The 16,138-nt window shown below is 55.4% G+C and overlaps 1 protein-coding gene across 2 annotated transcripts in view; it reads right to left on the reverse strand.

The window, feature by feature from the left end:
* The window catches only part of alms1 (ALMS1 centrosome and basal body associated protein), a 55,917-nt gene that overhangs the window by 32,834 nt on the left and 6,945 nt on the right, over positions 1-16,138 (reverse strand). The window contains exons 3-4 of one of the 2 annotated variants that reach the window (XM_072578908.1): positions 5,012-6,223; positions 1,880-2,010 (exon numbers count right to left, since the gene is read on the reverse strand). In XM_072578908.1, the coding sequence (XP_072435009.1) occupies positions 1,880-2,010; positions 5,012-6,223 (1,343 nt within the window). Of the gene's footprint in view, positions 1-1,879; positions 2,014-5,011; positions 6,224-16,138 lie in introns of both variants that reach the window. The other variant, XM_072578898.1, reaches the window with a different exon arrangement.

Here is a 16,138-nt window from a genome sequence, read left to right on the forward strand (position 1 = left end):
TGCAACTGTGAATACACCTGTGTCAATTTGTGTAGACGTATGTGGATGTATAAATTTTTTATCTAACATGATAAATGTCCGCTTGCAAGCATGTGTTTGTCCGTCTGTATTGTTGCGTGCACATGTATATTTCTGTATTCGTACAAATGCATATGGATACATATCCACATGTGGACAGCTATACACAAAAATGCATCCATTTCTGCATGTTTGTGTGCATGTGCGCAGGTGTTCGTGCTATTGCTTGTGTATGCATGAGTGTCTGTGTGACAGCATGTATGTATGTCTTCATGTATAAATTGAACATTCCTGATGAAGGGCTTCTGCCTGAAACGTCGACTCTCCTGCTCCTCAGATGCTGCTGACCTGCTGTGCTTTTCCAGCACCACACTTTCCACTCTGCAGAATCTGCAGTCCTCACTATCTCTAAATTGAACAAGTGCCAAGCCAAGTTTGTACATGATGTTTTTTGCTTTTCAACACTCTGGAGACATTCAGGGTTCATCCAAAGTGCCCCTGGCTGACTAACATGAGGAAATCTCAGCTCTTATAGTCTAATAAAGGAATGGTTAGCACAGATTACAGACTGAGCAGGAGGTGATGGCAAGTCACACTGGAAAGGTGTACCTGCATCAAATTAGGTCCGAAGAATTTCCAAAAAATATTCCACCAAGCTGTCAAGGGAAAGTGAGTGGCAAAGGAGGAAAACTTAGTGGGGATGGCCACAAGTTGAATTAAAGACAGATTTTGTTATATGCAGTCCTGGGACATGAGCCCTCTCAGCAAGGCTGGCATTTACTGCTCAGTCTAAGCAGCTTGAGTGATGGGCAATAAAGAGATTGGGAGATGGAGCAGCAAAGGAGTTTCACAAAACAACTACAAAGCAGGAGGTCAAGATGACTGACAGCACAACTCCTTAGGGTGGGAAAAAGAGACGACAGACAAGAATAGTCAGGGGAATGCAGGACTCTGGGCGCGTTGGGGAAGGCAGAAAGAACACAATAGAGAGAAATAAGGCCATGGAGAGAATTAAACGGTCAACAAGAGCAGGTAGCACAAAGTTTAGACTGAACATGAGATATCACGTGTTATAAACTCATGAATTTGAGTCGACTGAACAGTTGAAACAAACTATTTCTACCATACCCTGTAGAATTATAGATTAGAGTGGGAGCAAACTGAACCGAGGATATGAAAATGACGTGTGATAAACGGAGTGGAAACAGAATTAAGTATCCAGGACCACAGCAGCAGAAATTGTACCTACCCTCCATGCAATAAACTGCAACAGTGGTTCTTGTTGATGGTAAACACAGTCGTTAGCTTTTGTCTCTATCCAATTATGTTTGTATTTCATTGGCTAGCTCTGAGAGTGCTGGTCAGGTCCAGACTTGTTGCTTTCTGTTGACTAATGGGCACCTAAACACACTGCTCATAATGATTGAATTCAGAGCTTCAAGTGGGTCAGCAATAACACAAACAGAAAACTCAGCCCCCTCCACTCATTTCTTCATTTAATATTTATGACTGAAGTTGGAAAACAGAGGGTAGAGTGAGCATTAAAACATCAGCCAGCAGCAGATGATTCAGTTTGCTCCCACACAGGCACCTACAGAGACAACTAGCTCAGATATGGACAGTTTTGGTCAGAATGTTGATTAGTCCAGGAATACATTTAAAGGACTATCTTTTTTTCCAGCTCATCGAAAATTACTCTTTCTATCATTTCCAGCAGAAAGTATCAAACATCAAAACCACAAGAACCATTAAAACAGTGTTCTATTATGGTGTTCTTTCTGCTCTACCAGCCCTCCCCAACACGCCCAGAGTCTTGCATTCCCCTGACTATTCTTGCCTGTTGTTGCTTTCTCATTCCTACCTCAGAATGGATGAGATTCTTAGATGCTTGTAGTAATTCTGCTTTGATTTCTTCAATCTTCCTCCTGTCCTCTTCATCCAGGATGGAGAGTGGGTCAGGTGGTTGCACTAACAGCTTCTTTTGCTCCCAATCTGCTTATAAAGACAAGTGGTGAGGCTCTGCTCACTGTGGCTCTCAGTACCAAGTCCCCTCCCACCCAGAGACTGGGAACATTGTGGCTACAGCACAGTATTGAACTGTTTGTGTTACTGCAAGACTATATGGCTGAAAGACTTCATTTATTTCACTGCTCTATCTTTTAGTTGTCACGCACTGATGGTGAGCAACACATTTTCCTGTTGGGAACTGCGAATGTTCGAGTACAGTAAATGACCACGGACAATCAGTTTTCTCACCCGCGCTGTCACCTTGTCTGATTCGATACTCGACTCACTCACCATAATCTTTAAATATCACTTTTTCAAACAAACCTTTACATGGTCCCCATCAAACACTCCCAGGACAGGGATAGCATGGGGTTAGATTTGAAAAAATGTGGTGCTGGAAAAACACAGCAGGCCAGGCAGCATCCGAGGAGCAGGAGAATCAGCGTTTCAGGCATAAGCCCTTCTTCAGCATGGAGTTAGATACAGAGTAAAGCTCCCTCTACACTGTCCCCATCAAACACTCCCAGGACAGGGACAGCTCGGGGTTAGATACAGAGTAAAGCTCCCTGTATACTGTCAAAGAGCATGGCACTGCAAAAGCACAGATGGTCAGGCAGCATCCAAGGAGCAGGAGGGTCAACGTTTTGAGCATAAGGTCTTCAACAGGAATGTTGGGGGTGGGGGGGTGGGCTGGAAGGCAAAGGGGCTGAGAGATAAAAGGGTCGGAGGGTGGGGCTGGGGGGGAAGGCAACTATGAATGCAGTAGGTAGATGAAGGTAGAGGGGGATGGTGACAGGTCAGAGTGGAGGGTGGAGAGAATACGTGGGAAGGAGAATGGACAAGTAGGACAGTTCAAGAGGACAATACCGAGCTGGAGGGTTGGATCTGGGATAAGGTTGGGGATGGGGAGATGAGAAAACTGGTCAAGTGGACATTAATTCCGTGTTGTTGGAGGGTCCCAAGGCGGAAGATGAGGTGTTCTTCCTCCAGGCATCAGGTGGCTAAGATTTGGTGGTGGAGAAGGCCCAGGACTTACGTGTCCTTGGAAGAGTGGAAGGGGGAGTTGAAGTGTTTGGCCACAGGACAGTGGGGTTGTTTAGGGTGTGTGCCCCAGAGAGGATCTACGAAACATTCCGCAAGTTGGTGTCCTGTTTTCCCAATGCAGAGGAGACCACATCGAGAGCAATGGACACAGTGGATGAGGAGTTTGAAGATGCAGGAAAATCTCTGCCAGATAACCCCACCAGCCTGTGGCCAAACACTTCAACTCCTCTTCCCACTCTGCCAAGGCTATCCAAGTCCGAGGCCTCCTCCACCGCCAAATCCTAGCCACTCAACGCTGGGAGGAAGAACACCTCATCTCCTGCCTAGGGACCTTCCAATTACATGGGATCAATGTCAATTTCACCAGTTTCCTCATTTCCCCTCCCCCCACCAACCCTCCAACTCAGCACCGCCCTCATGACTTATCCGTCTTCCTTCCCACCGATCCGCTCCACCCTCCTCCCTGACCTATCACCATCACCCCCCACCTTCATCAATCTATCACATTGCTAGCTACCTTCCCCCCCTCCCCCCCCCCCCCCCCCCCCCCCGAGCCCCACACCCATCCCATTTATCTTTCAGCACCCCCTTGCCAACCACTCCCCCAAATATTCCTGATGAAGAGCTTGTACTCTCCTGCTCCTTGGATGCTGCCTGACCTGCCGTGCTTTTCCAGCGCCACACTTTTCGATTCTGATCTCCAGCATCTGCAGTCCTCACTTTCTCCCTCTATACTATCGCCATTAAACACTCCCAGGACAGGGACAGAACAGGGGGAGACACAGAGTAAAGCTACCTCTACACTGTTCCCATCAAACACCTTCAGAACAGGGACAACACAGGGTTAGATATAGAATAAAGCTACCCTGTACCATTTGGAATATTATGAGCCCCATATCTAAGGAAGGACATACTGGTGTTGGAGGGGATCCAGATGAGGTTTACAAGAATGATTCTAGGGATGGAGGACTTGTCATATGAAGAGCAGTTGAGGACTCTGCATCTATACTTAATTGAGTTTAGAAGAATTGGGGGGGGGGGGGGGAAAGAGGGATTTGACTGAAAGAATAGGGAGAGGCCTGGATAGAATGGGTGTGGAGATGACGTTTCCACTAGTGGGAGAGACGAGGACCCGAGGGCATAGCCTCAGAGTGAAGGGACGATCCTTTAAAACAGAGATAAGGAGGTTGTTAATCTGTGGAACTCATTGTCACTGAGGGCTGTGGAAGCCAAGTTACTGAGTGTATTTAAGACAGAGATAGATAAGTTCTTGATTAGTCAGGGGATCAAGGGTTCTGGGGAGAAGGCAGGAGAATGGAGTTGAGAAATATATCAGCCAGGATGGAATTGGTGAACTGACTCGATGGGCTAAATGGCCTAATTTTGCTCCTGTATTTTATGGTCAAACAGAAGGGGTTAACATAGGGTCAATCTACTGTAGTTAGATGCAGAGTAAAGTTCCGTCTACTCTCATCAAATGAAAGTAAAGCACTCTCAATACTGTGCCCAACCACTCCCAGGATAGGTACCGCATGGGATTAGGTCCAGATTAAAACTCCCTCTACTCTTTTGAACTGAAATTAAACCTCCCTCAACACTGTCCTCATCAAACACTCCCAGGACAAGACAGGACAGCATGTGGTGAGATGCAGAAGAAGGATACCTCTTTCTTTTTAAAATGAAAGTAAGTGTCCCTTAACAGTATCAATATCAAATACTCCCAGGACACACACAGCACGGGGCAAGAAAAACAAGCAAAGCATCATCTGCACTATCCCCACCAACCAGTCCCAGGCCTTGGACAGCATGGGGTTAGATAGAGAGTAAAGCTCCCTCGACACTGTGCCCATCAAACCTTCTGAGCATAGCGTTCTCACTGTTAATGATAAGAAAGCAGGCAGTGGATAGAAGGAGCTCGGAAGCTGCTTGCAGATTCTCTCACCTTGCGCTTGGTCCTTTTCTTCGTTTGTTGCTCTGGTGAAATGACTGTCTCGTGTTGTATCTCCCTGGTGTTGGAGGAGGTTAGCTATCCGTGCAGCCAATGAATCAGTGGTGTTGTTCTCCTCTTGGCCCCTTCCTGTCCTGTCGTCTTTGTGCTGGCTGGGGAGTTGGGGAGCGGTTGATGGTGCTGCCTGTCCACAGCCAGTCAGGGTGTCGGGACTCAGGGAGTTTCGAGAGCCCTCCTCTGAAGGCACAGTGCCTGCAGTCACCTTGCTACACCCTTCAGGTTCAGCCCTGCCTGCCTGGCTGGTGGAAGGTGGCTGTGTCCACCTCTCTCTGCCTGCAGTTACAGCTGGTCTCCTGGAGGATTCCTCAGCCTCTCCTCTGTCTGGCAGCAGCTCAGTGATGCTGCTGGCAGGTGGCTCAGGGACTTGGCTCAGTCCTGTCTCAGGTCCCCCTCCCAGTAGGTTTATGGTCTGTGGGATCATGGCTGCCCACTGAGATAGGAACTCACTGCCACCGACAGTCACCAAGGTCACTGCCTGGTCGTCACTGGAGGCCAGCCTCTCTGCAGGGACCTCTGGAGACAAGGTGCCTTGCTGGCTGGTCACAGACACTGCTGTTTCACTCAGTAGCTCACGGATCTCCCTGAGGGTCTTCAACCCAATGGAATGGTCCTCGTGCCAGGAAGGGTAGTTGTAGTGTAGGCGAGGGAGCGGCCTGCTTTCGATGGGAGGTGGGAAGGGTTCCACCCCTTCCCTTGTCATTTGTACAACAGCTTCCATCGGAGATAGAGCAGGCACCTCCCCTCCAGAGAGAGATGGACAGAATGGCACAGGATCATGGACCACAGAATCACGGGCACTTTCGAATTCACTTAAAAGCCGCTCGACCCTTCTGGAGACAGACTCGGAGCTCAGGCTCGATGGTGCTTTCTGCTGAAGGCTGGTCAGGCTTTCCCTCCTGACTGATTCCTCTGGGACCTGCATCGTGAGTGCTGGGTGTTGGTTGGAGAAGTCCAGCCGCCTGCTGGTGGGAGGATACAAGGAGCTGTCGGCTGGGTCTACGACAACTTCCCGCACAGCTCCTGGTGACAACTCAATACGAACTGGAGTGTCCGGCCCTTGGTCAGAGCCTGCTGGGATCGACGTGCTGTGGGTCAGACCATCAGAACTGAAACTGCAGCGAGAGACAGGGTCCAGCGCAGGCAGCCCTGTGATTTAAAGAAGGAATAACATTGAGAAACGATGAACACCTGTACACTGTTGTCAAGTTTGCAGACGACACAAAAATAAGTGGGGAGGATGGCATAAGGAAACTACTCAGGCTATTGAGAGGTGAGTGTGCCCTCGGGTTCAATCATTCCCACAAGGGGAAACAACCTCTCTCTGCATTTACTTGGTCAAGCCGCCTCAGAATTTCAAAACACTCAAAAACTGGCAATGCTGGCTATCTGGACCAAGAATTAACATTGCTGGGGAAACTCTTGGTAGCTTCCACTCAGAATCTTGCACGTTTGAATGTGATCACCCCTCAATCTTCGAAACACAGTGAGTAAAGCCCAAACCTGTTCTTGAAGTCAGTCCCTTTGAAGCCAGAAATCAGCCTTGTGAACCTCTTTTAAACAATCTCTAATGTCAGGACATCTTTTTTAGAAACAGAGGCCACAACTGTATCGAGTCCACAAGTGCAGCCTCACCAATACTGTGCAGTAGGAAAAAGACTTTTCAATTTATAAACTGCAGCTCCCCAGCAATTAAAACCAAATTCCAATTTGCCTTCTTCATTACTCACTGCAACTGCATGTTAATCTTTTGTGTTTCATGTATACTATCACCCAGTTCCCACTGGATTGCAGTTTTTGAAATCTCTCCCTGTACAAACAATAGTTTGTCTTTCAGCTCTTCCTGCTGATGGGAGTAATCTCATACTTTCCTGCAGTGAACACAAACTGCCAGGTTTTTGGCTATGCACTGATCATATCCCTTGCAGATTCCTCATGTGCTCACCACTCTATACTAGCACCTATTTTTGAATCTTCAACAAATTTGTATATTACACTTTGTCCCCCTTTCAAATCATTAATACAGATGGTAAATAACTCAACAGGTCAGGCAGCATCTGAGGAGCAGGAAAATTGATGTTTCGGGCAAAAGCCCTTCGACGTCATTTCACCTGCTCCTTGGATCCTGCTTGACCTGCTGTACTTTTCCAGCACCACAGCCTCGACTCTGATGACCAACATCTGCAGTCCTTACTTTCGGTTTGTAAATACCTCAGGTCCTGGGCCTTATCTCATGTGCCATTCAACAAGTTACATCTGGCAACCTGGCAAAGATTCAGTAATCCCAAATGCCTTCAGTGTGCTAACCAATCCTCAATCCGCACTAATACAGCTATCCAGCAGCATGAGTTCCCAACCTGTGCAATAACCTATTATGTAGCACCTTATCAAATGCTTTCTGGGAAATACTCATCATGCGGTTCCAGACGCTCCGCACTCCTTCCCTCCCTCCCTCCCTGACCACAGACACTCAACCTCCCTCCCTGACCACAGACACTCCAACCTCCCTGACCACAGACATTCCAACCTCCCTCCCTCCCTCCCTGACCACAGACACTCCAACCTCCCTCCCTCCCTGACCACAGACATTCCAACCTCCCTCCCTCCTCCATCCCTGACCACAGACACTCCAACCTCCCTCCCTCCCTGACCACAGACACTCCAACCTCCCTCCCTCCATCCCTCCCCACAGACACTCCAACCACCCTCCCTCCCTGACCACAGACACTCCAACCTCCCTCCCTCCCTGACCACAGACACTCCAACCACCCTCCCTCCCTGACCACAGGACACTCCAACCTCCCCCCTGACCACAGACACTCCAACCTCCCTCCCTGACCACAGACACCTCCAACCTCCCTCCCTGACCACAGACACTCCAACCTCCCTCCCTGACCACAGACACTCCAACCTCCCTCCCTGACCACAGACACTCCAACCTCCATCCCTGACCACAGACACTCCAACCTCCCTCCCTGACCACAGACACTTCCAACCTCCCTCCCTCCCTCTCCCACAGACACTCCAACCTCCCTCCCTCCCTGACCACAGACACTCCAACCTCCCTCCCTGACCACAGACACTCCAACCTCCCTCCCTCCCTGACCACAGACACTCCAACCTCCCTCCCTCCCTGACCACAGACACTCCAACCTCCCTCCCTGACCACAGACACTCCAAACCTCCCTCCTCCCTGACCACAGACACTCCAACCTCCCTCCCTCCATCCCTGACCACAGACACTCCAACCTCCCTCCCTCCCCTGACCACAGACACTCCAACCTCCCTCCCTGACCACAGACACTCCAACCTCCCTCCCTGACCACAGACACTCCAACCTCCCTCCCTGACCACAGACACTCCAACCTCCCTCCCTCCCTGACCACAGACACTCCAACCTCCCTCCCTCCCTCCCCTGACCACAGACACTCCAACCTCCCTCCATCCCTGACCACAGACACTCCAACCTCCCTCCCTCCCTCCTGACCACAGACACTCCAACCTCCCCTCCCTGACCACAGACACTCCAACCTCCCTCCCTCCCTCCCCACAGACACACCAACCTCCCTCCCTGACCACAGACACACCAACCTCCCTCCTGACCAGACACTCCAACCTCCCTCCATCCCTGACCACAGACACTCCAACCTCCCTCCCTGACCACAGACACTCCAACCTCCCTCCCTCCCTGACCACAGACACTCCAACCTCCCTCCCTGGACCACAGACACTCCAACCTCCCTCCCTGACCACAGACACTCCAAACCTCCCTCCCTCCCTCCCCACAGACACACCAACCTCCCTCCCTGACCACAGACACACCAACCTCCCTCCCTGACCAGACACTCCAACCTCCCTCCATCCCTGACCACAGACACTCCAACCTCCCTCCCTCCCCACAGACACTCCAACCTCCCTCCCTCCCTGACCACAGACACTCCAACCTCCCTCCCCCTCCCTCCCTGACCACAGACACTCCAACCTCCCTCCCTCCCTGACCACAGACACTCCAACCTCCCTCCCTCCCTGACCACAGACACTCCAACCTCCCTCCCTGACCACAGACACTCCAACCTCCCTCCCTCCCTGACCACAGACACTCCAAACCTCCCTCCCTCCCCTCCCTGACCACAGACACTCCAACCTCCCTCCCTGACCACAGACACTCCAACCTCCCTCCCTGACCACAGACACTCCAACCTCCCTCCCTCCCTGACCACAGACACTCCAACCTCCCTCCCTCCCTGACCACAGACACTCCAACCTCCCTCCATCCCTGACCACGGACACTCCAACCTCCCTCCATCCCTGACCACTGAGACACACCAACCTCCCTCCCTGACCACAGACACTCCAACCGCCCTCCATCCCTGACCACAGACACTCCAACCTCCCCCCTGACCACGGACACTCCAACCTCCCTCCATCCCTGACCACAGACACTCCGACCTCCATCCCTGACCAGACACTCCAACCTCCCTCCCTCCCTCCCCCACAGACACTCCAACCACCCTCCCTCCCCACAGACACTCCAACCTCCCTCCCTCCCCACAGACACTCCAACCTCCCTCCCTCCCTCCCTGACCACAGACACTCCAACCTCCCTCCCTCCCTCCCTGACCACAGACACTCCAACCGCCCTCCATCCCTGACCACAGACACTCCAACCTCCCTCCCTGACCACAGACACTCCAACCGCCCTCCATCCCTTGACCACAGACACTCCAACCCTCCCTCCCTCCCTGACCACAGACACAGCAACCTCCCCTCCTGACCACAGACACTCCAACCTCCCTCCCTCCCTGACTACAGACACTCCAACCTCCCTCCCTCCCTGACCACAGACACTCCAACCTCCCTCCCTCCCTCCCTGACCACAGGACACTCCAACCTCCCTCCCTCCCTGACCACAGACACTCCAACCTCCCTCCCTCGCTCCCTGACCACAGACACTCCAACCTCCCTCCCTGACCACAGACAATCCAACCTCCCTCCCTCCCTGACCACAGACACTCCAACCTCCCTCCCTGACCACAGACACTCCAACCTCCCTCCCTCCCTGACCACAGACACTCCAACCTCCCTCCCTGACCACAGACACTCCAACCTCCCTCCCTGACCACAGACACTCCAACCTCCCTCCCTCCCTGACCACAGACACTCCAACCTCCCTCCCCTCCCTGACCACAGACACTCCAACTTCCCTCCCTCCCTGACCACAGACACTCCAACCACTCTCCCTCCCTGACCACCAGACACTCCAACCTCCCTCCCTCCCTCCCTGACCACAGACACTCCAACCTCCCTCCCTGACCACAGACACTCCAACCTCCCTCCCTCCCTGACCACAGACACTCCAACCTCCCTCCCTGACCACAGACACTCCAACCTCCCTCCCTCCCTGACCACAGACACTCCAACCTCCCTCCCTCCCTGGACCACAGACACTCCAACCTCCCTCCCTGACCACAGACACTCCAACCTCCCTCCCTCCCTGACCACAGACACTCCAACCTCCCTCCCTGACCACAGACACTCCAACCTCCCTCCCTCCCTGACCACAGACACTCCAACCTCCCTCCCTCCATCCCTGACCACAGACACTCCAACCTCCCTCCCTCCCTGACCACAGACACTCCAACCTCCCTCCCTGACCACAGACACTCCAACCTCCCTCCCTGACCACAGACACTCCAACCTCCCCTCCCTCCATCCCTGACCACAGACACTCCAACCTCCCTCCCTCCCTCCCTGACCACAGACACTCCAACCTCCTCCCTCCCTCCCTGACCACAGACACTCCAACCTCCCTCCCTCCCTCCCTGATCACAGACCACTCCAACCTCCCTCCCTCCCTGACCACAGACACTCCAACCTCCCTCCATCCCTCCCTGACCACAGACACTCCAACCTCCCTCCCTCCCTGACCACAGACACTCCAACCTCCCTCCATCACTGACCACAGACACTCCAACCTCCCTCCCTCCCTCCCTGACCACAGACACTCCAACCTCCCTCCCTCCCTGACCACAGACACCTCCAACCTCCCTCCCTCCCTCCCTGACCACAGACACTCCAACCTCCCTCCCTCCCTGACCACAGACACTCCAACCTCCCTCCCTCCCTGACCACAGACACTCCAACCTCCCTCCCTGACCACAGACACTCCAACCTCCCTCCCTCCCTGACCACAGACACTCCAACCTCCCTCCCTCCCTCCCTGACCACAGACACTCCAACCTCCCTCCCTGACCACAGACCACTCCAACCTCCCTCCCTGACCACAGACACTCCAACCTCCCTCCCTCCCTGACCACAGACACTCCAACCTCCCTCCCTCCCTGACCACAGACACTCCAACCTCCCTCCATCCCTGACCACGGACACTCCAACCTCCCTCCATCCCTGACCACAGACACACCAACCTCCCTCCCTGACCACAGACACTCCAACCTCCCTCCCTGACCACGGACACTCCAACCTCCCTCCATCCCTGACCCACAGACACACCAACCTCCCTCCCTGACCACAGACACTCCAACCGCCCTCCATCCCTGACCACAGACACTCCAACCTCCCCCCTGACCACGGACACTCCAACCTCCCTCCATCCCTGACCACAGACACTCCGACCTCCATCCCTGACCAGACACTCCAACCTCCCCTCCCTCCCTCCCCACAGACACTCCAACCACCCTCCCTCCCCACAGACACTCCAACCTCCCTCCCCCCCACAGACACTCCAACGCTCCCTCCCTCCCTCCCTGACCACAGACACTCCAACCTCCCTCCCTCCCTCCCTGACCACAGACACTCCAACCGCCCTCCATCCTGACCACAGACACTCCAACCTCCCTCCCTGACCACAGACACTCCAACCGCCCTCCATCCCTGACCACAGACACTCCAACCTCCCTCCCTCCCTGACCACAGGACACAGCAACCTCCCTCCCTGACCACAGACACTCCAACCTCCCCTCCCTCCCTGACTACAGACACTCCAACCTCCCTCCCTCCCTGACCACAGACACTCCAACCTCCCTCCCTCCCTCCCTGACCACAGACACTCCAACCTCCCTCCCTCCCTGACCACAGACACTCCAACCTCCCTCCCTCGCTCCCTGACCACAGACACTCCAACCTCCCTCCCTGACCACAGACAATCCAACCTCCCTCCCTCCCTGACCACAGACACTCCAACCTCCCTCCCTGACCACAGACACTCCAACCTCCCTCCCTCCCTGACCACAGACACTCCAACCTCCCTCCCTGACCACAGACACTCCAACCTCCCTCCTGACCACAGACACTCCAACTTCCTCCCTCCCTGACCACAGACACTCAACCACTCTCCCTCCCTGACCACAGACACTCCAACCTCCCTCCCTCCCTCCCTGACCACAGACACTCCAACCTCCCCTCCCTGACCACAGACACTCCAACCTCCCTCCTCCCTGACCACAGACACTCCAACCTCCCTCCCTGACCACAGACACTCCAACCTCCCTCCCTCCCTGACCACAGACACTCCAACCTCCCTCCCTCCCTGACCACAGACACTCCAACCTCCCTCCCTGACCCACAGACACTCCAACCTCCCTCCCTCCCTGACCACAGACACTCCAACCTCCCTCCCTGACCACAGACACTCCAAACCTCCCTCCCTCCCTGACCACAGACACTCCAACCTCCCTCCCTCCATCCCTGACCCACAGACACTCCAACCTCCCTCCCTCCCTGACCACAGACACTCCAACCTCCCTCCTGACCACAGACACTCCAACCTCCCTCCCTGACCACAGACACTCCAACCTCCCTCCCTCCATCCCTGACCACAGACACTCCAACCTCCCTCCCTCCCTCCCTGACCACAGACACTCCAACCTCCCTCCCTCCCTCCCTGACCACAGACACTCCAACCTCCCTCCCTCCCTCCCTGATCACAGACACTCCAACCTCCCTCCCTCCCTGACCACAGACACTCCAACCTCCCTCCATCCCTCCCTGACCACAGACACTCCAACCTCCCTCCCTCCCTGACCACAGACACTCCAACCTCCCTCCATCACTGACCACAGACACTCCAACCTCCCTCCCTCCCTCCCTGACCACAGACACTCCAACCTCCCTCCCTCCCTGACCACAGACACTCCAACCTCCCTCCCTCCCTCCCTGACCACAGGACACTCCAACCTCCCTCCCTCCCTGACCACAGACACTCCAACCTCCATCCCTCCCTGACCACAGACACTCCAACCTCCCTCCCTCCCTGACCACAGACACTCCAACCGCCCTCCCTCCCTGACCACAGACACACCAACCTCCCTCCCTGACCACAGACACACCAACCTCCCTCCATCCCTGACCACAGACACTCCAACCTCCCTCCCTCCCTCCCTGACCACAGACACTCCAACCTCCCTCCCTGACCACAGACACTCCAACCTCCTCCCCTCCCTCCCTGACCACAGACACTCCAACCTCCCTCCCTGACCACAGACACTCCAACCTCCCTCCCTGACCACAGACACTCCAACCTCCCTCCCTGACCACAGACACTCCAACCTCCCTCCCTGACCCACAGACACTCCAACCTCCCTCCCTCCCTGACCACAGACACTCCAACCTCCCTCCCTGACCACAGACACTCCAACCTCCCTCCCTCCCTGACCACAGACACCTCCAACCTCCCTCCCTCCCTCCCCAGAGACACTCCCAACCTCCCTCCCTCCCTGACCACAGACACTCCAACATCCCTCGCTCCCTGACCACAGACACTCCAACCTCCCTCCCTCCCTGACCACAGACACTCCAACCTCCCTCCCTCCCTGACCACAGACACTCCAACCTCCCTCCCTCCCTGACCACAGACACTCCAACCTCCCTCCCTGACCACAGACACTCCAACCTCCCTCCCTCCCTCCCTCCCCACAGACACTCCAACCTCCCTCCCTCCCTCCCTGACCACAGACACTCCAACCTCCCCTCCCTCCCCACAGACACTCCAACCTCCCTCCCTCCCTGACCACAGACACTCCAACCTCCCTCCCTGACCACAGACACACCAACCTCCCTCCCTCCCTCCCCAGAGACACTCCAACCTCCCTCCCTCCCTGACCACAGACACTCCAACCTCCCTCCCTCGCTCCCTGACCACAGACCACTCCAACCTCCCTCCCTCCCTCCCTGACCACCGGACACTCCAACCTCCCCTCCCTCCCTCCCCACAGACACTCCAACCTCCCTCCTCCCTGACCACAGACACTCCAACCTCCCTCCCTCCCTCCCTAACCACAGACACTCCAACCTCCCTCCCTCCCTGACCACAGACACTCCAACCTCCCTCCCTGACTACAGACACTCCAACCTCCCTCCCTCCCTGACCACAGACACTCCAACCTCCCTCCCTCCATCCCTGACCACAGACACTCCAACCTCCCTCCCTCCCTCCCTGACCACAGACACTCCAACCTCCCTCCCTCCCTGACCACAGACACTCCAACCTCCCTCCCTCGCTCCCTGACCACAGACACTCCAACCTCCCTCCCTGACCACAGACACTCCAACCTCCCTCCTCGCTCCCTGACCACAGACACTCCAACCTCCCTCCCTCCGTCCCTGACCACAGACACTCCAACCTCCCTCCCTCCCTCCCTGACCACAGACACTCCAACCTCCCTCCCTGACCACAGACACTCCAACCTCCCTCCCTTACCACGGACACTCCAACTTCCCTCCCTCCCTGACCACAGACACTCCAACCTCCCTCCCTCCCTGACCACAGACACTCCAACCTCCCTCCCTGACCACAGACACTCCAACCTCCCTCCCTCCCTGACCACAGACACTCCAACCTCCCTCCCTGACCACAGACACTCCAACCTCCCTCCCTCCCTGACCACAGACACTCCAACCTCCTCCCTCCCTGACCACAGACACTCCAACCTCCATCCCTGACCACAGACACTCCAACCTCCATCCCTGACCACAGACACTCCAACTCCCTCCCTCCCTGACCACAGACACTCCAACCTCCCTCCCTCCCTCCCTGACCACAGACACTTCCAACCTCCCTCCCTCCCTCCCTGACCACAGACACTCCAGACCTCCCCTCCCTCCGTCCCTGACCACAGACACTCCAACCTCCCTCCCTCCCTCCCTGACCACAGGACACTCCAACCTCCCTCCCTCCGTCCCTGACCACAGACACTCCAACCTCCCTCCCTCCCTGACCACAGACACTCCAACCTCCCTCCCTGACCACAGACACTCCAACCTCCCTCCCTCCTGACCACAGACACTCCAACCTCCCTCCCTCCCTCCCTGACCACAGACACTCCAACCTCCCTCCCTGACCACAGACACTCCAACCTCCCTCCCTCCCTGACCACAGACACTCCAACCCTCCCTCCTGACCACAGACACTCCAACCTCCCTCCCTCCCTGACCACAGACACTCCAACCTCCCTCCCTCCCTGACCACAGACACTCCAACCTCCCTCCCTCCCTCCCTGACCACAGACACTCCAACCTCCCTCCCTGACCACAGACACTCCAACCTCCCTCCCTGACCACAGACACTCCAACCTCCCTCCCTGACCACAGACACTCCAACCTCCCTCCCTCCCTCCCTGATCACAGACACTCCAACCTCCCTCCCTCCCTGACCACAGACACTCCAAACCTCCCTCCCTGACCACAGACACTCCAACCTCCCTCCCTCCCTGACCACAGACACTCCAACCTCCCTCCCTCCCTCCCTGACCACAGACACTCAACCTCCCTCCCTCCCTGACCAGACACTCCAACCTCCCTCCCTCCCTCCTGACCACAGACACTCCAACCTCCCCTCCCTGACCACAGACACTCCAACCTCCCCCCTCCCTCCCTGATCACAGACACTCCAACCTCCCTCCCTCCCTGACCGCTGACACTCCAACCTCCCTCCCTCCCTGACCACAGACACTCCAACCTCCCTCCATCACTGACCACAGACACTCCAACCTCCCTCCCTCCCTCCCTGACCACAGACACTCCAACCTCCTCCCTCCCTGACCACAGACA

Source organism: Chiloscyllium punctatum, chromosome 1 (genome assembly GCF_047496795.1).
Source record: "Chiloscyllium punctatum isolate Juve2018m chromosome 1, sChiPun1.3, whole genome shotgun sequence".
Taxonomy (NCBI): Eukaryota; Metazoa; Chordata; class Chondrichthyes; order Orectolobiformes; family Hemiscylliidae; genus Chiloscyllium; species Chiloscyllium punctatum.